This window comes from Symphodus melops (assembly GCF_947650265.1).
Source record: "Symphodus melops genome assembly, chromosome: 5".
Lineage (NCBI taxonomy): Eukaryota > Metazoa > Chordata > Actinopteri > Labriformes > Labridae > Symphodus > Symphodus melops.
The window spans coordinates 19,137,190-19,161,638 of record NC_136695.1 but is presented as its reverse complement, the minus strand read 5'-3'; the positions used below and the strand labels follow the sequence as shown (position 1 = coordinate 19,161,638).

The 24,449-nt window shown below is 40.2% G+C and overlaps 2 protein-coding genes across 4 annotated transcripts in view; one reads left to right on the top strand and one right to left on the bottom strand.

The window, feature by feature from the left end:
* The window catches only part of pip5k1ab (phosphatidylinositol-4-phosphate 5-kinase, type I, alpha, b), a 182,460-nt gene that overhangs the window by 58,492 nt on the left and 99,519 nt on the right, over positions 1–24,449 (top strand). The window lies entirely within an intron of this gene.
* Positions 305–24,443, bottom strand: atp8b2 (ATPase phospholipid transporting 8B2). 3 transcript variants are annotated; one of them, XM_079343687.1, is made up of 30 exons: positions 24,250–24,443; positions 21,577–21,670; positions 15,715–15,773; positions 15,491–15,604; positions 15,162–15,260; positions 14,971–15,032; positions 14,734–14,806; positions 14,353–14,423; positions 14,169–14,248; positions 13,461–13,619; positions 13,279–13,367; positions 12,873–13,069; positions 12,210–12,330; positions 11,768–11,855; positions 11,514–11,548; positions 11,252–11,411; positions 10,928–11,116; positions 10,269–10,384; positions 9,797–9,961; positions 8,682–8,793; positions 8,275–8,380; positions 6,741–6,996; positions 6,353–6,536; positions 5,329–5,552; positions 5,138–5,221; positions 4,535–4,780; positions 4,271–4,409; positions 3,012–3,142; positions 1,038–1,622; positions 305–930 (listed from the first exon to the last, which is right to left on the bottom strand). In XM_079343687.1, exons 2-30 carry the CDS (start codon positions 21,599–21,601, stop codon positions 841–843), a joined length of 4,059 nt encoding a protein of 1,352 aa, XP_079199813.1. In that variant the 5' UTR covers positions 21,602–21,670; positions 24,250–24,443; the 3' UTR covers positions 305–840. The 3 variants fall into 3 exon arrangements, with proteins under 3 accessions (XP_079199813.1, XP_079199814.1, XP_079199812.1); XM_079343688.1 differs by lacking the exons at positions 21,577–21,670; positions 24,250–24,443 and adding an exon at positions 20,092–20,155; XM_079343686.1 differs by lacking the exons at positions 21,577–21,670; positions 24,250–24,443 and adding an exon at positions 19,476–20,063.

Below are 24,449 nucleotides of genomic sequence, written 5' to 3'. Positions count from 1 at the left end.
TTTATAAGTCCATTGCTCCTCTTTTTTTTTTTCACAGAGTTTCATTGCTTTTCGCTCAGGTCTATCCAAGTGCCAGTTTGTCTTATAATTCTGTTTTTAATTCTATGATGGTGTGACAAGTCACATCTGGCTCTTGGTCAGACCAAAAAGAAAAGAAAGCACTTAGAGCTTACAAGAAGGTGCAATTCAATTAGGTCAATATAAATCACATCAATATGATGCAAATTAGAAAAGAAAACTGCTGAAGTTGAGGTATAACAAGTAAGAAAACAAATCAATAAGAGAAAGGGGACAAAGTCTTGCTACAGTCTTGCAGTGTTTTCTAACTTTAAATAACGTTCTCACTGAGAACTATAAAATAGAAGCTTGTGGATTAAAAAAAATGTTAACAGAGAAAGCTGCCTGCTCTTCACTGGTTAAAAGTCATTCTGCCTGTTCATCCATTCATTTTGACAGAGGAGGCACAACTTGAAATGACAGGTTGAAACAATCGTTTAGATCATAAATGAGACATTTCTTTAACTTGCTTCTTTTCCTCAGTTCTGCATTGCAAATCATATTAATGACAACCCTTATCATGGTTTTTTTTTTTTTTTTTTCAAACACATACGTCACCATTAAATCCAAGCCTAAGATCCATGTATGGCTTCTTTTTGATGAATTGGATTTTAAATGATTGATTATAGACGTTTCAGTTTGGAAGAGAGAAAAGAGCACAGTGACAGTAGATTTCGATTTAACAGTCTGTAAGCTCTTAGTCTTGCTTCAGGTGAGCACATGACGCATCCTATTGGAATCGACAACAGTGAACAAGTCATTCTTGCATTTATATTGAGTATTTCACACAATCTGGCTGCTTTCCTTGGAATCAGAGGCAGGACGTGGACTGTTGGATGTAGTGGCACAAGCCTTCCAACTAAACAGAGCTTCCTGTTGGAGAGAGGAATACTCAACTGTAAGTGTGACTGTTAGTTTATATATTTCATACGTGTTAATAGTATAAATGCATGTATGTATTAAAAGCAGTAAAAGCTCACCTGCACAGTCCCTAGAGTAATTGTCCAGCCTCCAACTGAGTCACCACCATGGCACCTTACTGCTGTTGGGGTAAGGACACCAGAACCGGAGTCCTGATCTGCAGCTGCTTCTGTGTCAGATGCTAAAGCTGTTGTGGTTTGTGTGGATGAACGGAGAACAGTCTGTGTGTTTTGGCCTGGTGCTGGTCCTTTTTCCTCCTCCATGGTTGTGTCTTGTGAGCCTCCCAGCACAGAGGAGGAGTTTGAGAGTGGCGGAACCGATCCCGAGATACTACTAGGAGCTGGGCTACACTCACCAGAGGCGCTTGGTGGAGTGTGTTTCTTCCTGCGTAGCGTGTCGATCCAGTTAGAGCTGTGTCTGGAGGCAAAGGTAGCTATGGCTAAAGACGAGAGCCTCATGTTCTTCCCTGAGGTGATCAGCTCTCCAAATCCTTCCTGGTGGGCAAAAGCATAACCTGACCTCCTGGAACCTCTACGAATGCCCAGACGACCCTCTGACACGCTACCCACCCCACGCCAAGTACCTCCCACGCCACCACCCACAGGCTTTCTCTTCTTCTGTCGCACCAGCTGAGTGTAGCGTACCTGGAAGGTGAATAGGGAGAATGAGAAATATTCAGTTACACGTTGATATTTAAGGGGGCTTTATAAGGAACTGAGCAAATATTGTTTTCTTGATTCTGTAGACAAAAACAAAACGATGCAGGAAAAGTGCAGCGCAATTGTCCTCTCATTTAAGCACAGGATCATACACTTTTGGAGGTTGATATATTTGGGTCCAGTCTTAAGGAGGTTATTGCAACTTCAGGAGCAGTAAAGCACCTACTGCTTTACAGCGTTACTGTTTTTGTGTTGAGCTTAGCAAAGGAGCTGTCCTCTATGGGGACGCTTAAATGTAGCTAAATAATTTCATTTTCTGTTTTGCTCAAACTTGAACCAAGATAACAAATAACTGAAGAGGAGCTGTGAACAAATTTTAAAAAAAGGACTCTCTCACATCACTCTGACTGTAGCTTTTGTTGGATGCAGCTAGTGTCTGACGACACGCTGACGACTATGGTCACTCACTAAGCATGCCACATTGACTAAAAGCAACGTTGGTTATTTGGGAACACTCATTAAGTCAATATTTGCAGTGCATTTGTAGGGCTTCAAACCAGTTACATTAAGCATGAGCCCACCTTCACACACTGAAACGAACAGTCTGTATGCATGCAGTTAATCATTTGCTGGGACTTGCCGTCTGACATGCACAGCACAGATGTTCCATCTTTAAATAAGATGTTTATCCTGACTTGTCATGTGAATGTGTCTTAAAATAAATGAGATTACATATTTTTTTACAAATACACTAACTAGCTAAGACCTGAGTTTTTGTATTGTGTTGAGAAGAAACAACACTGACGCTCATGGTTTGATCTTGTTTAGTTGTATTTCAGAGTTTAGATTTCTTTATATTGTTTTAGTTCTAGTTTTCCATTGTGTTGCTTGTTTTCCCTGTATGTTAACGATTCCAAGTTTGGTGTTAAGTGTTACTTCCGTTACGTGTTTCTTCATTCAGTGTTTCCAGTTTTATTTTGCCATTTCATGTTCTTGTGTCTTCTTACATTCTTGAGTTCTGTGTCTTCAGTGTTCATGATTTATTTTGTAGATGTCCTCAGTGTTTCTGATCTTGTACTCATTGCTGCCAGTGTTTCCCTCCTGTCTAATTGCCCTATTTATCTAAACCTGTGTAACTAGTCTCACCCATGTTTCATTACCTCTGTGTTTCTCCCCCCTCTGTCATTGTCAAATGTAATGTTTGAACTGGTGTTAGTCACTCTCCCAGTGTCAGTTGTTGTTGGGAGTGCTTTTGTTTTTCTGCAATTGGGTCTAGTTCCCTGTTTTTCCACCTCCGTGATAGTGACACATGTTGCAATGAAGGAGATGGACACATATGTCTAACAAACATTGTGTTTGTGTGAGTTTTCTCACCGTGTCTGAGAGCTGAGGTTTGAGGTCCACCTTGAGAAAGCGGAATGCCAAAACTGGAACTATGCATATTGCTGTTGCCAGTGCAATAGTTAACCACACGACTGGTTGCAATAACGTGCTCTGGGCGCTACCTGTGAACACAAACATACATGACACACACAAAAACATGAGCAGAAGTGTTTGAGAAATCTGTAGTATTTCAGGGAACACAGACTTTACACATCTTGAAAGCTGGGGATGACGATAAAAAAACATGATTGAAGCTAATCAGTTTCCTGACTCACAAACTTGTGTCTAAACATGTTTATGTTTAACGACTGTACTCACACCTCGGGCATAAGCTCAAAGACCTCTGTACATACACCCAGCACACACAGCACACATGCTTCTCTCATGCAAACAGCGCACATGCTTCTCTCTCCTCACAGGTTAGGTACACCATGCTACATAAGTTTTAAATCTTATGCTAATGCCTTAACTCTCAGTCACATAGGGGCTGCTAAATCTTGTTTGGGGGATTATTGTATAGAGAAGGGAGGGGGGACAGCGGGTGTGTATTGTATTGTAACCGATGTTTTGTACTGTAACCAATGTCTTGTGGCTTGTGTCCTCTGCCTGTCTGTATACTGCTACTGGATGCCCTGAATTTCCCTCGGGATCAATAAAGTATCTATCTATCTATCTATCTATCTATCTATCTATCTATCTATCTATCTATCTATCTATCTATCTATCTATCTATCTATCTATCTATCTATCTATCTATCTATCTATCTATCTATCTATCTATCTATCTATCTATCTATCTATCTATCTATCTATGACCAATTGACCAACATTTAATTACTAAAGAGCAGTCCTGTAATAATCCTGTAGTAACACTTGTAATTTCATGGGTACTAAACATGAATATCCTTAATGTATTTTAATATGCCTACTTTAATGGTGGTAAAGTAATGTAACTTTTCTTTTGTATTCTTTTGGACACTTCTGTCAGTCTTTTCCTGTTTTAAAGTTGATATTTTCAATTGTTTTTACTCTTATGTAATTGTTCGATTTTGCAGTAATCTCCAAAAAAACATTCATTTCCTTCAATAAAGTTATATGTTGTCTAATTTTGTAGCACATGCTACAAAATAGGTATCTTTTAGATTTTTCTTCCACCCTGAAATGTCAGCTACGAAATTGCAACAGTAGTATAGCGTGTGTGCGCGTGTGTGCGTGTGACAAAACAAACACAGATAGGGCAGGCAACCGACCTACAAAGTGGAACTGGTTGGGAAAGATCCTGAAGAGGGTCTGACTGTGCAGAGCGATCATGATGGCAAAGTAGCAGCCCAGAGAGCCCCACACAAACACGTGGTTAATAACCGTCCAGAAGCCTGTGTCGAGAGCGATCTTCATAATCACACACAGACACAAAAACAAAAATCAGCAAAGGTGCACAGTTAATACGTGATTAACGTAGAATTATAAAAGATCATAGCTGCGAGCATAGCAAACACAATTCGGGCGTCACTCACCTGTACACTGACAACAATGACCAGAGCTGTTGCCGTAGTAACTGCAAAGGTCTGGTAGTCAGCTAGGGGCACTCCAGTACTCTGAGTGGCATCAGACAGAACAGCACAGGGAACAAAAAACAGAACCACTGAAGTGTAGATGCCCTGGGCAATGCATATGAAGAACTCTTTCTTGTTGAAGAGGAGGTTAAGCTGCCCAGGCTCATACAGCTTTGGATACTCCAGACTCCTCTGGTCAGGAACATCCTGCAGCAAGAAGGAAAGTGAGGAGCTGCAGCTACTCTAATAAAAACATATACCGGTAATTATATTTTGGTCTTAACCAAAGAAATAACCATTTGTCCTTAGAGTCATCTCGGTGGGTCAACAGTCAAGAAAAAACCCATAATTTACAAAGATACACATTTACAAAAAAAAAAAAACCTACTCAGAGAATATCTCTGAACTTTCTTTCTCTGTATAATATTGATGCAGATGAAACGCTAAGCCATCATCAGATTTTTTAAAATGATCCTGGATAACATAATTCTTTGCAAAATTCATAGTTAATCAAATGCATTGAGACATTAAAGTATTAAATATGAGCTCATAAACTAAACAGACCTGGTCAAAGATCCCCATGGCCAGCACAGGGAGGGAGGTGTACACAATGTTGTAGAGGGTGATGAAGTATTGATCATACACTGTCTAAAAGACACAACATAGACATAAAAAACAAAGACAATGTGAAAATCATGATTACACTTTTTACCAACTCCTGACTGGTAATGCAAAAATGTCCTCTACTGTCTGACCTGTGCAGAAAAGCCACAGAAGAAGCCAAACCAGAAGTGCACCATGGTGAAGGCAAAGTTCTTGTAGAAGAAGTAGCAGAGAAAACGGCACATACGCAGGTAGGACCAGCGTCCATGTACCAGCAAGAGACGCTGTAGGAAACGAAACTGTGAGAAGGAGTAGTCACTGGCCAGCACAGCCTGGATCCCCTCCTGACCTGAGATCCCAACTCCTATATGAGCACCTGGAAGAGGTTTAAAGAATAGAAACAAAAAAGTCAGTAATGGAATCTGACTCGTGAAATTGTCTTTGTCCCATGGAGAAAGCATTTTAAACTCATTTTTAAGGACTGGTGCCATATCCTCCTAAAGAAACTGTCTAAAATGGTAACCAGTACCTTTAAACAGATTGTTCATATGTTTACTTATGTTACAAGTCGAAGGCTAAACTTAAGCTAGTTTAATAGTAGTTGTTTTCCATACAGATATTAATCTATCTTCTTATAGTCCTTGGTAAGTAAGCATGTTGGCGTATTTCCCCATTTATTTTTTTTTAACAACTTTTATGTTTGAAATGACAAAAGAAGTCCTGGCTGTTGTTTTCCTCCTCCAGTATGAAGCTTTGAAACATTTTAGATGACCTTGTACAGCTAGTTGTAGTTGATTTGTTCTTAAACTTTGGGACTTTCACCAGAAGAAAAAAATAGCTTTTGTGGTTTGAACAACATGTCTCTGCACAACATGAGGTTAACTGAGTGGCCAGTGGAGTACACGTCAAATAGAGGAAACCAGTTCCCTAATAAATTATGACATCTACAACTGCAACACACATTTCCACACAGCTTTCGTCACAACCAATAACACCATGTACTGCATATAATAACAACTTTCACCACTACGCTCCTGCTGAGAATGTATTTGTGGTAGGTGGACAGAGAACCAGCATGACTAAAATCACTGTTATCCTGTCCTACTTAGCCATGATCCAGTTACACTTCCTCCTCCTTCTCCTATCTGCCATGTGTTCACTGCCTGCACAACTCACTTTTTATCATGCTAACATCGTTAGCTCCATCTCCGATGGCCAGGGTGACGGCCTTCTTGTGTTTCTTGATGAGCTCCACCACTTGAGCTTTTTGCAGCGGTGTGACCCTGCAGCAGATTACTGCTTTGCACGCGCACGCCGTCAAAACAAACTCTGTCTCCATGTCAGCTTCTAGAGCATGGGCCTATCAGAGAACAGGAGAAAGAATCAATAAGACTCAATGGAAAGAGATTAGGGTAGCAATGTTGAAGTAACATACTTTGAGAAAATGAGTTTGTTTTGTTGATGCATTTAACACACCTGGCAGCTCACTATTTCCTGACAGTTGGCAGTTTATTTCTTGACAGCTACAAGTTTTATATATGTCTAGTGTGTGTGTTATTTATACCAGGCTGTGGCCGTTGATCACAATGGCAAACTCTCCAGAGATGTTGTCCATGAGGTCTGAGGGAGGTGGAGAAGCAGGAGCAGGAGTAGTAGGGCACTGCATCTGTTTAACTCCTTCTTCTCTTCCTCTACCATCTCCTTCTTGTCCTTCTTTGAAGCCGTTACCTGTTAAACAACTCTCTCCCCATCCCTCCATCCCCTCCTCTTTCCCTCCTTCTCTGGTTCTCGACAGCTGGATCATCCGTTCCCTGGCCCTCCTTCAGAGAAAGACAAAAAAACCCCCACAACATCAGCTGGGCTTTTCTACTGGACAAAGACAGAATCAAAACACAGACTAGAAAGATGTAAAGGGGAGAGACAATGGGTAATCACATAGACGGAAAAAAGGACACAACTGAGAAAACAAATCAAACAAAAGAAAAGCATGGGTAGCTTAAACTGAAAGAAAAAAAAAATCTTAGAACATTAAGGAAGGAAAGTGAATTGTGCTCAGACTCTAATGTTTTACAGATATTTTAATATTTGTCTAACCTCAAGTTTCCCCAATAATCATTAAAAGATATAAATGGTTAAAAAAAATGGCTTTTAGCTTCTGGCAGTTGAAGGATAAAACTTTGCTACTATGAGGACACTTTTATCTTGATGTCTTCTTTACTTATAATTTTTTGTAGTGGTTGTCATCCTCTAAGCGTGCGGTCCTGGTTCGACTCCGACCTGCAGCTCCTTTCTCACATGTCAATCCTGCTCTCTCATTCCTGTTTCCAACTCTATCGACTGTCCTATCAATTCAGGAATAATAAGCTACACATAAAAATAAATCGAACAAATGCTTCAGCCATTTTGAAATATCTTCAGTATGTTTTTGGTGTGTCCTTTTTTGTAACACTATGAGCTCACCAAGATCAGTTTGAGAAAGCCTTTGCTGTCATGGAAAAAAACCCACTCAGCAATACACTCTTTTGCAATTAGCACAAGTTGCAGAAAGTGTATTATGCAATCTTGAAAGACTTGATGAGACATGTACAAGGATGTAAGAAAGATTATGCAGAATGTCAAATTTGTTAAAACTCAACTGAAGGTTTGACATGCTGGTTTACGCCTGAGATGGTAAATTCTGTACTTCTCTAAAGCAATTATAAAGTTGAAGAGTCAGCGAAATACAGTTTTAAAGGGACAGTTTTGGAGGAGACTTGACATTTAAAGGGACCTGCATTTAGACACTTCTGAGTACAGCGTACTCTGACATCTCTCCATTAGTGCATGTTGCTCCATTAACATGCCAGATTAATAAAGTATATCTTCTTCTTCTAATGAAGAGATATCAGAGTGGGGGCTGCACACAGGGTGTCTTGCTCAAAGGCAGTACTGCAGTACTCAAAAAGTAAAGCAAGCGGACTAATTTCCATACATTTGTTTTCACTAGGACTTGAACCAGCAACTCTTCAGTTCCTGGTTCCCAAACCACATCCCTAAAGACTGAGCCACTGCTCCATTAGATGGAGATACCTGCCAGCTGGAGAGGAAGATGGACTGACCTGAGCTCCTGCCGTACGCTCTGGACTGTGTGTCCGCTGATAACAAAAACCTCTGTCATATCATCTGTCAGCATCTTGCAGGAGTAACCAATGTTGACAGCAGTCTCTATGAGAGGAAAGAGGGAGGGTTACTGGAAAACTGGAGTGGAGCTAAGCATTTTAGATGAACTTATTGGAAATGCAGATTTCATATGTATTACAGGCTCTAAAATAACATAACTACTATATTTGACTCTTTTCAGCTAATCAATGGTTTAACTAAGAAGATCCACTGTGGAAATCATGTAAAATAAACATTGGACATTGAAAACTTTCCATCTGCCTGGTGTTGTTGGCAGTAAATTGTATATACACTATAATGTACAAACAGCTGTGTACAAATAGAGTTTTGTAACTGTGTGTCTCACCCTGCTTGTCTCCAGTGAGAACCCAGATCTTAATATTAGCCAGAGAGAGCACAGCAATGGTCTCTGGGACGCCCTCCTGCAGCTTGTCTTCTATTGCTGTTGCACCCAGGAGCTTGACACACAAAGAGAGAGAAAGAAACAGAAATACATGCACACACACACACACACACACACACAATTAAAAATCTGCAAGAATTCAAAGACAATGTGTTTACAATGTCTAATGTCTAACCACCAATCCCTTACTACATAAACCGTCAACTAACATTCAGCACAATGAAGACCTGATTTTGTTGTTTGGCGGAGCCCCCCTCCCTTTCCAATTAGTGTCTGCACCATTTAAAAATATGACATTAAACAATACATTAAACGAATAACTTGAACAAAGGCTTAAAGGCTTCCAGAAAAACAAAGGTGGAATCTTTTGCACCGTCTGACCTTATGTATGACTTTTATAACTGACTCACATGTCAAGCAGACAGCAAAAAAATCTATCTGATTGGTACCTTCTGTCTTCGAAAGTAAAAGAAAAGTTGACCAATAAATGAATGTATTTGAAATGGCTTTAAAGTGAGCGTAATAAAATCTATGACATTTAGATAAAGTGTTAGTGTCTTTAAAATGTCAGTAAAATATCATATATTTATTTTGGTTTCACTGCATTACACTTTTTGTTCTCTTCCTGACTGTCACCAGCAGAGTGTGCTATGTTGATTACAACAAGCATTATCATCAACTGGTGAGACATGTACACGCGCATGCACTTACTTTCCAGTTCAGTGACCATATTTCTATATCTATCGATCTCTACAAATAGAACATAGATTAAAAAAGAGGTATTACCTAATATTAGGCACATCCTAATATTGATATCGGTATCAGTCCGAAAAATCTCATATCAGTTGGGCCATACTACTTGGTTTAAAATATCTTCATTTGATTCAGTTAAATAGAATAAAATGGATTGAATATGCATTATATTCAATTACAATGAAATGAGTCAAACACGTCTTCAAATGTAGAACAAAGATAATGAAAATAAGACTGTCAATGAAAGCACACCTCGTTCACACAAAGCAAACAACACAAACATACAGCTGCACACTGTCACTGACCATCATGTCTTGTTCTATCTCTTCATAAATGGCTGCCAGTCTGTCCTCTCTGCAGTTGGTGGCCTTTTCAGCACAGCGGTAGCTCTCTGACCACATCTCCCAGTCGTCCTCTGACAGATCTCTGTATGCTAGAGCCAGGGTCCGCAATCCATCCACTGCATATTCCTGTAGCAAAACACACTTATTTACTTAAAACTAAATGTCATGTACTGACATGAAGATGTGTAGATACTAACATTCGGATACACATGAGGAGAAGCCATTGTGTCAGACATGAGATTGAGTGGATAAATGTTAGTGTCTGCCCTATGTCAAAGAGATTAGTTAACATGATCTGACTAGGAACGAGTACATGCTGAGTTAGGGCTTATCAGTACATTACACTACTGTTTCATGTACGTATGGAGACACTAGATGGCAGCACAGCTTCATCCATCCATTCAGGAGTTAGTGGTTGTGTTTGTTGACTCACATTGAGATGGTCTGAGGTGATGTTCATCAGCTCCTGGTTACAGGGGTTGAGTCTCTCCAGCAGCACTGTGTCAGCTCCTTTACAGTAGAGACGGATCCTGCCCTCTCCGTTACGCACTGAAAACACACAACAGAGTGTCATGACAACAAAATACTGAAATGGGTCCATACAACTCTTCCAATATCTTCACAGGGATCCTCTTTCTCAGCTCGAACATATATCATCTCTAAACACAGTGGATCACACAGGCTGTATCAATGTGAGCTTGGTGCCTCTTAGTCTGGCTGCTCTGTTGCACTCTTGCACTCTAGACCCAGAGTCTTTGCTTGAGCTGCAGTGTTTTATGAGCATGAATTTCTGGGACGATTTCCAACACCTTACAAGAGGAGCCTTCACAGGAACACACAGTGAAACATCACAGAGTAATTTAGTGCAATACATAAATGATCATTTATTCCTGTCAGTTTGTTGTAGTATGGGTCATGTTTTACAACAGTATTTGTGATTACAGGGATGCTGTTCATCACTGCAGCCAATGCTGAATAAAGTTTCCTTATTTATTTCCAGTTTGTGACCAATTTTCTCCTGATTTAACATGATGACCAAAAAAAAAATCACTTATCAGTCTTGTTAAAGTAAAAATAATAATCCCTGCACACCTATAACAGACATCCTCTTGCGAATGTTGTTGAAGTCCAGAATGGCGAGCAGTGTGTAGGTTACAGGTCGTCCCAGTTCTGTGGTGGTTATTGTCCCAGGCGTTCGGGAGCGAAACACAAAGCCAAAGTTTCGAGCTGCTGTTACCAGAGCGCCCTCATCAGGAGACTGAGCCTTATAGACCAGCTCTCCTGAGTGATGAGATACAAATAAAATGTCATTTATTTTTTAAATTCAAATAACCAACAACAATAAAGGACACATGGTGTGTCAATGTTGTCTGATTTTTACTCTCCAAGATTGCCCTCTCCCCTCCTTGTTCTTACCCTCACTCTTCTCCTCGCTCATGACGGTGTGACAGAGAGAGAGCAGGCGGAAAAACTCGTGAGTGTGCCAGTCTCCCACTTTCACTGATTCCAGCAGGGTGTCATCATAGAAACAGAAATCAGGGTCCGCCAGGGGGTTGAAAGGAGTAAAGTCCAATCTCTACAGACAGAGTCAGGGGCGCCATTAACTAAGAGTACTTTATTTCATGTTGAAGCACAAGTAAATGGGATTTTCCCAAATAACTAAAAAAATATCACTTACCTTTGGTTGAGGTCCCAGGGGGTCTGTCCCTTCACCTAACACAAACAGATGTGTAAACGTATACTTATTAAATTATGGTGTCGTGCTGGATCATATTCATTGGGTTATCTCAGTGCAGTTTATTAAATTGTGCAACCTTATTTAAAAATTACATTTACTATGTGTAACAAAAACAAATACATATACACAATTTTGCCAGTGGAAATCAAGAAAACATTTTGTGTGGAGAAGTGTTAAGGTGTGTGTGCATTTACCGTAAGTCTGTCCGTTGATGGAGCACTTATTGAAGCTCATAATGTTCTGAGTGAGAGTACCAGTCTTATCACTAAAGATGTATTCAACCTAAGAAACAATTGAAAAATGTAAACTAAATCTAAAATGACGCAGATGTTGTGATGAATGTGAAACTATAATTATGTAGATTAAAGTACAAAGACATTGTTCTTTAAACAAGAAGAAACAGTCAATATCCCTACATAATAAGAGAAAAATGATATTTGACTTTTGTCTTTCAGGAGCATATATTTATATATGCATCATTTAAATGCAGGTGCATTTTACGTACTTCGTTTTCAGGCATTAACATACTAGAAATGTATCAGTGAAGGAATTTGAAGATAATTTGGCTGATCGTCAGAAGTCTTAGAAAAGCAACACACGTAAATAAATGTTTGTATTTGAAGCGTGGATGCCCACCTGACCAAGCTCCTCGTTCAGAGTGGTGGTCCTGGCCTCAGCTGCTGTGTTGCACTGCGAGCAGAACATCTGCTGGTCCCAGTTGATGAAGTAGCTGTGACCCAGCCTGATCACCTCCACGCTGACACACAGACAGGTGAAACAGGGACATGGTTAAACAAGAGTGGAGTTAAACCCATCTAGGTTAGTGCTGATCAATGTTCTCTTTACAAAAGATAGACGGTTCTCATCAGATAGTACTTCAGGTTAACATTGTGTTACACACAGAGCTATTAGTCATCCACCCATGTGTTTGTCAGAAATTAGCAGGAGTAGAGCATAGAATATTTCGAGAAACTATTCAATATGCTGACAAAGACCAGGGAGAGAGAATATATGACATTGCTTTTAAAATCTCTGCATTGGCAACCTGTATGTTTAAGAACCGATTTGAAGATTCTTTGATTTGAAAAGCTCTTAATGGTCTTTGATTGACTCCTATATTATGACTTAGGTCCTCTGGAAGGGTTCTTTTATTTGTGCAGCAAGTCCATATGACTATGGCCTCTGTCTGTCGAACCGCTACCTGAGGACCTGAGGGCCGCACACATCAGTTCATCAGTTTTTATTCATGATTTTTTTTGTGTGCGTGTGCCCATCTGTTAGTCTCCCACATGTGCTCACCTGACATACAGAGAGATGGGCACCACAGTGTTCAGAATGATGACGTAGGACCAGAAAGAGAGGAAGGCCGAAAACAGGAAGTTGTCCACTGGAGGATCCCAGGGAAGGTAGCTCTGAAAGAGAGTGCCCACCTCCCTCTCCCACACGGCATTCCCAACAGCAAGGATCACACCCATACACACCAGGAATCCAAAGATCTGTCACAAACATACAGATTAAGATTCATCACAGACAGAAAAAACTGTATGTTAAGTCAAAATATCAGACACTTGGATCTTTGGTCAGTTGAGGCCAAATTGGGAAGGAATATGTTATTAAATGGATATATGAGAATGAAGGGGCTGAGATCATGTCCTGAAACAGTGACTGTAAAAGGCATGAAAGTGAGATGGTTGGGGTTTCCTACCCAGAGGACCAGAGTGTTCATCAGACGATCAATACTAGTGCGCTTAAACTTGGTGCGGCCGCTGTTCTGCATGAGCTTGGTATCAGGGCCTAAAACAAACAAACAAACAAAAAAAAGAATATACAATAAGAGTCACATCTCAAATACACTCTAAAACATAAACTGCATGCAGACTCTCAGACCTGCAAAGATGACCAGGCCGTAGCAGGCCTCTGTGTTGCGGAGCACACATCCTCGAAGCAGCATGTTCTGGTTGGTCAGAGCGTATTTCTTGTCCCTTAAGTACAGAGTCCCACAGAATCGATCCAGCTTGTTGTTGGGGGGCTCACACACTACTTCACCTTTAAACACACATCCACACGCAAACCCACACAATGACAAGTATATAGAAATATTAATTGGACTTACATCAGAGGATGCGTTCAACAGCAGTTACAGTATTGGATTTTATGTCCTTGATTTTGACATAGAGTATAATGAATCATCCCTTTGACATCATGCCGTTATTGAACACTTTAATACAAACCCAAAGGCTGAAACACACACCTTTTGTAAGTTGATATATGACAAAGTGTGAGCTGATTTGCTGCAGTGAAGCATATTTCAGAGCAGGTGAGGTGTGTGTGTGTTCGTGCGTGTACTGTATGTGTGTGGGTGTACTATGCTGACACAGAGGTCTTTCTTTGGGTGTACGAGTAGGCGGGTGATAAAAGGTTGTCATTCAATGCCGACAGGAGAGGGCAGAAATGCGTGTTTGTGTGTGGGAATGTTGGCTGTGTAGACTGAGTTCATATGCAAAGGCGTGAAGGTTGAGAGAGTTGTCTTGATGTTCTTGAGAAATAAACAGCCAAACAAGGAATCAAGGGTAGAACCGTTTTTGCAAGTCTCACCATTGAAGGAAGCCAGGTTGTTCTGGTCTCCGAGTTCAGATGTCACTGAGACAGATTGCCGCACCTTCATATTGGTCTCTCTGCAAGATAATAAAACACACAGCAGTTTAGACCATGTATCCTGTTGCTTCTGCAGATGAGGAGGTACTCTGAGTTGATGGCGAGGTGCGGTGTGTTTTCTGACCCGTCAAGCTCTGCTGTTTCGATGTAACAGAGCCCGTGAGGTTCAGAGCTGGACAAGAGGAGAAGGTCAGCCTGAAAATAGATACAAAAGCAGATGTAACAAAGAATTCACTGCATGGCAAAAGTGCCACAGGAGCAGAATCAGTAAGGCCTACATGATGGGGATATACGAAGCAGAGTGGTGCAGTAATCAACGGAGGAAGTGTTTCCTAATAAGAACTGATATCCAATTAGCATTTAACATTCAGTCGCAATGATGGTTGAAAATCTGAAGTTACAGGCTGAACCAGAACTGTGTACTTCTTTATGTGTGCATGTGTGTGTCTAATTGTGTGGTTGTGCATGTTTGTACATAGAGATCTTAATATAGACAAACACTTACTGCAACAAACTGGTTGTTTTCCAGTTTTATGATATCACCCACACGAACATTCATCCACTTTTCGTTCTGTAGCCTGACAGATAAAGGTCAAGAGAAACAAGGGCGGAAGAAGTGTAGATTTAAGGAATCTTGTAAGGGAAACTGACAACAAAAATTGAGGTTCAATGTTAGAAATAGACCACTTGGTTTAGTAAGCTTCTGCCCCATCGTTGCGATCAAAAGACAAAAAAGACTCACGAGCCACGGATGAGGACCTGAGACTGGCGGTTGTTCACTTGGTTGTCGCTCTTATGGCGAAACTGCAAGAGACAAAGATCACTCTGAACTTTGCAAGGTGAGTCAAGCCAACCATACGAAAAAAGACCACTTGTTATTTTGAAGAGCACTGCATGGGGTGTGTGATTGCGTAAAAAAAAAAAAAAACTCACATAGTCGTCTGTGGCATCCTTTACTGCGGTGATGCTCAGCACCAGAGCTAAAGGCACAATGGTAGTGAACCAGGAGAGGGAGGAGATCTGAGGTATTAACTAGAAAGAAACAACAAGAAAAATATTTTAAGATTAGATAAGACGGCTACATCTGACACTTGAAGACCAATGAGCACAATAAAGACACAAATGTGAAATCATACAATTACTACAGCTTGGTTGATTAGAGATGTAAAACGGCTCTTTTTCTTGTTTCACAAACAAACACTAAGGCACACAGACTTCCTGTCTCCAACATCGATCGTTCCATATTTGAATCCATTACTTACCTGCAGTATGAGCAGGAAAAGAAAGTAGGTGTTGGCTACTTCCTGGAACTGCTCAAACAAGTTGACGGGCAGAAAGGTGATAATGTTGTACTTGGATGTCATGATGCAGTTACTCTGGATAAGGGAGAAGGGAAGAAATGTAAAACTATACCAACTCACAATATCTAAAAGATGTTTTCTTTCATTTTTGATGAAGTCCATGTGAACATATACAGAATGCTTACTGCATATTGAAATTTGTCGTTGTACTCTCTGTCGTTGGCTCTGACTCTTCGCTCCTCCTCTGCAGAATAACAGAATAGATAAAATGTATCATTTGGTAACAATGTCACAACAAAGATACAGAAAGCACACAGATAGCTAAATATGACGTGAATAAGGGTAGTTATTTGTTTTTAGAAAAGAGCAGTGCACAAATCAACACTGGACGTGCTTTAGCACAAAGCCTTTATCCGCATTGATGTACTGATTATAAAACTTGAAAGGACACTGAGTGTGCTAACTTCTCAAATTGCCCGCCAGGGACAAATAAAGTTTTTTGAATTGAATTCTGTTTTCACATGTGTCCTTGAGTGAGTGTTTGTATGAATCAAGTGAACACAAGATGGACGCATCTGCGACACAGATAAAGCTTTACACTTCACACAGAAGACTTACAAATCACAGAGAATAACAGGAAACTCTTTTTTTTTTTTTTTTTTACCAAGTTTCTTCTGACCCTGCTCTTTATCCTCTCGCTGTTTTTAAGTTTCTGTTTATGCTGATGCAAAGTAGATTGGGAGTTCCCCTCCTCCTTCTCCTGTCTCCTCTAATATTGATGAGATGGCTCTTTAAATGAAATGACTGGCCTGTTTTGCTGTACAGTTCACATGCACGCACACACCCACGGACATAAAATTCAGGTCCAAAGCATCTTTTCTGCAGAGAGCTGCTCTGTGCAGCTCTGACACCATTTAAGGCCCTTGCATACTTTTGAACGATGACTATGAAGCAATGAGGCGCCACAAGATCGGACATCAAACAGCAGAGGCCATTGCCATAATTATCACACGCACGCACATAAACAAAGGTCTGTGGTTTCCTGTGTTTCTGCACTGCTGTGAAGCCTCTTCTTAACTTGTTCAGCTGACAACTTAGAGTATGCGTTTAACTCTGCTGTGTTCAGCTCTACCAAATGATCACAGTGTCCTTTAAGAGATCTCACAAGAGCTCTGCTTTGTTGTCAAGTAATGAGATGAGCTCCAGATGACTTACAGATGAGCATGGCTGATGTCAAAGAGAATTTAGTATTTAGATAATATATTGCGTTTACAATCTCTGCCTTTGCTGTCCATTGTAAGTTGCTAACAGATGCAGCATATGCTACATATAGTGCACAATAAATCTTCTGTCGAGAAATGTTTTACTGATCAAGTAAACAGGCAGGACTGCCTGAACATGTGGGTCATATTTCAGCACAAACATAAAACAGATAGCTCCTAATGTATATGACTAAAAGGAATTCAATTTGTCCTGCTGTATTACTCCAACCCATGTAACAGCTATCAGTCAAAATGTATAAAACTGACAAAAACATTGTTTGTAAAGGAGATGTATCCAGACAAATCCACTTTGACAGGGGTTTTGAACACTTATTTGGGTAATCTGAGTGTCTATTGACCCACAAATTTTAAGTCTTTTACCTCAGAAAATTGCTCAACTTTTGACATAACCAGTTGGATTTCGGTAAAAAAATAAAATAAAACTTTTTTACAGGTTTACAGTTTTTAACTGTGACATCTGTCAATGCATTGTAAACAGAGTAAACTATTTGTGATTAAAAGTCCCTACATGTTAAAAGTCTTAGTGCATACTCTGGAACTCGTATAGCGCTTTTCTCATCTTCTGACTACTAAAAGCACTTTTACTGAGCAGAGGATGCTATGTAAAGAGTTCCTTCATATCAACTAATCCCATTCATGCACATTCACAGGCAACAACAGGAACAACTTGGCGTTATGAGTCTTGCTGGGGATCGAACCCTCAACCTTCTGGTTGATAGACTCTACTGCCTCGCAACAGTTGCTCTAAATCATGCTTTCCAAACAAACAAAAATTAATGTATGCCGAGGAAAAATCTGCACATGAATGTATTCCCAAGACAAATTATTCCTTTTGCATGCAAAGAGAAGACAATAGGGTATTTCCTTTCTTTAGGGGACTAAAATTAGGGCATGTTATAGTCGTCAGATTTAGAGATTACAGATGTGCATCATTTGCATCATGTGCATCAAGAATCAATCTCTGCTTTAATTTCATTTGATAGCTTCTCTCTTCTGATCTCTGCTTGCTCAAACAATATCAGATTATGTCAGTACACGTCATCCTCCATCCTGTTAAAACTCTTGCAGTCTTGTCCCCCCTCATTCTTTTTCCCACTGGCGCTTCTCCAATCTACCTGAAGGTCGTTATTTTGCTTCCTAGAGCAGCGCTATCCGTCTGACAGTCCGTGCCAAGGCTGCAAACCCTCCGTGAAGAGATGCTTGTGCCAGCTAAGCGCAAAGACGCTGAGGCTTCCAAGCATCTGGTGTCAGGAGCAGGTTGTGTCTGTCCCTGCTGCCTCTGTGCACGCTGAACATCCTGAATGCATGAGCATCTTTAACAAACTGCCCATTAAGTGTTTAATGTATCTGACAGCTTCAAGGGCATTAGAAGCCCTGACGCAGACTAGATGCTGCACAGCAAGACTGCATAAATCTATATAAGCTTCAAGACTGAAAGACTTTCAGGTGTGAGCTTACTTTGCTGCAAATTTAAGGATCACACAAACAACTGAGACATGAAATATGTTTCAGCTCAAAGGACTTGTTGTTAATAACCCTTGTATCGTAGGGATGTTTTGGATATATATATATATATATATATATATATATATATATATAGTGTTTATATTATATATAAACACTTCGTATGATACGAAAAAAGAAAGACTACTAAAGAACTGTCTTTCATCCAATCAGTCTTAACATCCCCTCTAACCCCCACCTCCCCAAATTGACATGAGTGCACGTGCCAGTGCTCCCCTTGTGTCTTCAAAAGTGACGCACTCTATAAACACAGTGAACACAGACTGAAGTCATAACAATAATGACCATAGAGAATAAAAAGACTGAGTTATGGGAACTGCTTTTATTCCTGATATGACAACAGCAAAGTCATAATCCCTTACTGCAGCGGACTTAATTAAATGAAGATGGGATAGTCGTCATGCACTTGCGCCAATCTCACTAAATGATCTAATTTGTTTAAAAATGTCTGTGTGACACAGAAACAGACTGGCAGGCTGGAGGTCAAATGAAGGTGTGCACTGCATGCATAGTGATTGGTGATAGTTAAGGAATAAGGATACAGATGAGGCAGTGGAGGCTGGCGCCTGCGAGATTGATCAGTGTCTCAAACTGCAGTGACAAGGACATTCTGCTTGTTTACACGAAATCAAAATTCTGAGTCAGACAAACTAATCTTATCCAGTTTTAGACACAGATTCAGCCAATGATTTTAGGTCACATTAGTAATATTATAATATCCTTATGTTAGGACATATAATATAATAGATAGATGAAGTATGGAGAATAACAATTAGGCTATGGATATGTTCTCGTTATGCAATAAAATGCTTTTTAACAGATGTTGGATCATGGTGACAAATAAACAGAAACAATGATTAAAGGATTAGCAGAAAAAAAGATGCAGAACAACAATAGCCAATTAAGTCGTACTGATGAGGTGTACCTACATGTATACAATGGCATAGTTATAGCAGGACGTAAGACTGTATGAAATGGTGATGCAGGGTAAGGAATGAAACTTTCAACTCTGGATGGGGATGAAAAAACGTGTTTTTTTTGTTTGTTTGTTTTTTTCCGAAATAAAAACTGAGATGCTGATGGTCACACAACCTCCTGATGACCGATTATACCCCATCACTGATCACACAGACTCGTACCTGTCCGGTTCTTTTTCGCTTTGGCAACCAGTCCTTTCTTTTTCTTGCTTTGCAGGAGGAGAAAGAGTGAAAACCATTTCTCCGGGATGTCTTTCGGTACTGTCATCTTGACTTTTAAACAATCATCGTCTCAGTTCTGGGTAAATGTTCGCTGTTTTCAATGACAGATGATCGCCGCATTTCCGCGTCAATGATGCTGTGGTCTCAACTTCATACTGAAGTTAGAGTGAGCTCGCCTGTCCCATTCCTGCTGCTATGTTGCTGCTTTTCTCCCCTTCCAAAAAGCAGACACATGCGCACTCCCACACATTCGGTGCCCCCTCCTTTTCTCTCTCTTTTGCTGCAGAAACACTGAGGTCATTCTTTATCATAAGGCCAGTCAACAACTGCACTGTAAGTCTGTCGATAGAGACGTAATCGTGCTGGTTCAGATTCCAAATAGGTCTACTTCTAAGTTAAAGATCAGACTTATTATCTAGTTATTGTGTTAATGTGTTTCATTATGCATCACTAAACAACCAACTGAAGTGCACGTGCAATGTCTGCAGCGTCAACAACGGTCTCATCGTCATCATAAACACTGTCCACTCCAGGCATTACGTCACCACAAACAGACCTTATGGTTGATGGTGGTTGTCATGGCAACTACCTCTGCAGGGATTCCACAGTTGAGCGACAGGGTGGGCGAGGAAACTGTGGCGCCATTTTGGATCTAAAAAGCGCTTTTAAAGTCAGACTTCCCCGTGCAGCTGCCCAGTATCCTGCGCATGTAAAAGGAGAAGGTGCACACTGCAGTGGGCAGGTCTAGGCAGGTGCCTCAGCACGTGCTGCTCGGCAGCCTCGTGCCGGTACACTATAGACCGCACACTTAACCACATACACATACGTTTTCTGATGCATTCTGTTATCATCATACAGTTTAACAACATAAGGCCGACAACATGCACTGCTAGAGATTAGCACCATGACAGGTATGAACACATTCAATAGGCAATGCCTAGTTTAGCCTATAGCCTTTTTCCTAGGTGAACATCAAGGTTAAATTAATTAGGCTACTCTAATTGGCTGTACAAATAATTTATCATGTTTAGACTACTGAGTGTCTGGAATTCTTGTTTGGATTTACATCGCTTAGTGCGGAAAAAACAACAAATCAATGCCTTAACACACACCCCAACAGAGAAAAAGTTTTTTTAAGCAATTAAGAAAGCATAGAATAGCCTACAGTATATACAAACACACTACTTTAACACTACTAGTTCAGACAAAAGTTGTAGATCACCTGCTATTCTAAAACTAAAGCTTGTTTTCTGTGTGCAAGGCAACCTTACTGATAGGTTTTCAAGTTTACCCTTATTCAACATATTCTTGTCTTCCAAGTTTCTTCATGCATTCTGATGCGTGTAAAACAGGGTTGACATTTACAGTACAAGAACACAGTAGCCTATTATTATTAATATTATTGTTATAAAAACTCATTGACGGCATCCAGGGGGAAGCAATGTTGCACGCATTAAAACAAATTCTACTATGAATTTAATTCTACCATCATTAAGTAGGCACTTTTTTAGTTTTTCGACGCAGGTGCTATCAGGACGTGCACATGCAGTGGTAAAGTCAAGGTGACATCATCATACACAACAACAAAAGCTTCTCTTGAGTGATTTTTGTTTTCAGTCTACCTGTCTGCTTCTCTCTTTCTCATCTGGGTCATTTTGGTTTTCAACCTTTAATTAACAATATGCATTTACCTGTAATAGTTTCTGCCATGTGATTTAACTCACTGTATTTTAAACTTTAAACGATATTGCAGGCTTGGTGGCCGATTTTTCAGTCATTCTCCAGTTTGTCTAGAGGGCCGGTTCACCCTTGTTCTACTGCCTAACACCACTTACTCTCCAAGTCCTTGCTTTTCTGTAAATAACATCCTTAATAGTACATTTTAACCTTATCTATACTGTAACATTTTTGATTTGATTTTGCAAGAATTAATTCACTTGACTTATTTCAGTATAACTGAGATCTTATAGCCAATGACAACTTGGAAGTATTTTATTGTGTTACTTGTTTACTCTGAGTGAGTTTAGTATCAGACACTGACCTGGAGGAGGCCTCTTTCTGAACATCTCCACTCTGCTGGTGTCCTCTTGCTGCTTTGGCCCATGAGATTGTCTGGAGAGGAAAATAATAGGAACCTTTGGGTTGAAAAAGGGACACAGGAGAGAGGAAGCTAGAAGTGGTTATTAAAGACAGGTGAAGTAAAGAACATACTAACATACATACAGTATTATCCTCTTGTACAAAGTGCCACAGAGAAAATGGCCTTTTCTTTTCTTTTAAGTGTCTTCCTGATTTAATGGTGATCTATATTTCTATCTATATATTTGGCTCAAAGAGAGCAAGTTAAAATCAATCACGTGCTAAATCTGCTACACAACAGGACCCTCTTTGGTTTGTTCCAGCCATAATGAGGAAATGACATTTAGCAGAGCACTCTCTGTGGCACAATGTGTCTTTGGGGACCGGTGTCTCAAGCAGATCCACTGTCAGTCCTCCCACAACAAATGGGAAAATGTATTTTTTTTATCCTCTAATCTCTTTCCACTATGCTCTTGTCTCCTCTTTCCATTTGTGCTGACCTGTTAATATCACACACCTCACTGCCTTCCCACTCTGTGTTCTGTCTCGGCTAAGTAACAGTGCAGAGAGCCTGTAATAGATAAGAGATGAAGTTGCAGAGGCGAGACATTATACATTTTTGTCTTGCATACTAGAAAGGACAAACAGCATGGCAGACAGAGGCTCAGGGCAGTGAGCCCCCGATCAATACTCCTGAGAAAGAGCAGCTCTCCATTTGAGTTTGGCCGATCAGCTTTCAGCTATAGTTACCAGCGCTGTCTCGTCCTGACATACACTCTTCTCTTTTATGGCATGCCATTTACTCTACTTTCTGCTCTGCGTGCAAAACCTTTATCCGTCCAAAAGAGACTACAGACAGAGCATGAGGGTTGTTTCCCATGTTCTCTCACCTCTCTTTTCCTCAGTCTTTCAGTTGTCACTTCCCCCCCTCCCTCTCACTCTCCATCTGTGGCGGGTGACAAGTATAACCTGCAGCAGCTTTATGAAACAAAGCTTGCAGCCCATGGATGAAAGAATACACTGAATATCTGTGCACCTTTCTTAACATCACATTTGCTAAGATACATGTACTGTATTGAGTTCCTGTAATTTTACAGTGCTGTACAATCATTTGTGTAAGAGAAACTCTGAAACAGTCAGGGCATTTTGTACTTTCCCTGCTTTGAAGATTGTTCACTACTTGAGAGAAAAACAAAACAAAAAACAAAGCAGACTTACTGGAAGGGTAAAGGGATGGCAGTAAGGCAACTTTCATTTTTTGTTCTTAATGATTTAACCCAGTATCTGCTGTGTTTGGCTTTGCTTATGGTATACTGTACAGTCTGTCTTCCAGTAATAAAACAAATGTTGTCTTTGGCCTAAAGGTACTTGCAGGTTTGTTTATGTCTGCTAAATTAAAAACTAAAATATAAGTGATGTCATCATGTCTTGATCCTGATCTGAGGTGTGTCGATTATTTCATGTGGTGTAGCTACATTTAGAGACGTTCTAGATTCCCCGGCAGGTTAGGGTTAACTGTGTCGAACATGTATAAATTGTCATTGTTGGAATACTTGTGTTTAATCATGTCATCCCTGTGTCTGTCACTTTACAAGGCAGAGTAGTTCATCTCTTCACAAATATATAAAGTGGGGCAAGGATGATTTTCTCTTCAATAAATACTATTATTCATTTGCACAACGTTCTGTAAGAATCAAACCATGGCCTGTAAAGCACTACAGTAACTGCAGAATGACAAGGTAGCCAAACTGGAACACAGCGAACGAGACCAACACTTAACAAAGTTAAAACTTGCTTGTTCTGCTCAGGGGGAAGGTTATGTTTTTATGGTGGACGTAATTCAATCAGAGGGGATTAATCTTTTTTTTTTTTTTTTTTTGCAACAATAGATCCTAATTTAGTTTAGTGTGGTATCTGCATGCTGCTATGTCTGAAGGCACTCCAAGTTTGCTCTGGTCATTTAGCAAGCGGAAAACAATAAAGGACAAGAATAACTCTTAACAAAGTTAAATCTCCATGTAACTTGTTTAGGAGCCGTACTGTATATTTATTGAGGAGGAAAGTATATTGTATTAACTTTAAAGTAATTTTGCTCTGCATTACATTTTAATTATTAGACTCAAGTTCATGATACCTCTCTTCTCGGGTCTATAAATAAATACTGAAGATTGTTAAAGGGCAGCTACTTTCATAAGGAAACACTGGGAAAACAACTTAAACAAAAAAAGGTGAAAACAGGAAAATGTGATTTATCTAAAAGCAGGTTGAACAATTTTAATGTGTTAATCAAAAACATTTTAGACATTCACTGGGGAAGGTACAATGACAGCTGCGCAATGGCATGACTGGTTTCACTTTGACCGAAATTGTATTGACTAATTTCAGGCTTCAATAACTTAAAAAAAACCTGAAACCAAGAAATGTATAAATGTACTGTAAGAACTGAACAGCTTTATTGTATTGCACACAGTCGAGGTGAGAAATATGAGATTAACGCTTCACAATGAAAACCGAGACACCGATCAATACTTTCAGTTGATAAAAAGTCAGACTGTATGCATGGGGGGGGGGGGGGGGGGGGGGGGGGGGGGGGTTCTGCTAACCATCACTACAACAGCCCAGGAAACACACCTACCTTTTCAAATTAGCGCTGTAAATCTGTTCCTGATGTAGGCATGTTTTCAGCTCTTCTCGCCGGGGTCACGATGAGGTTTCGGGCTTGGCTTGATGGAATAGTCCGGGCATGAGGGGCGGTCCCTGAGTTTGGAGGGTGAAGCAGAGACCGCGGGGATGAAATGTTGGAGGGACAGTTTCGAGGTGAGTGAGGGTTCGGCT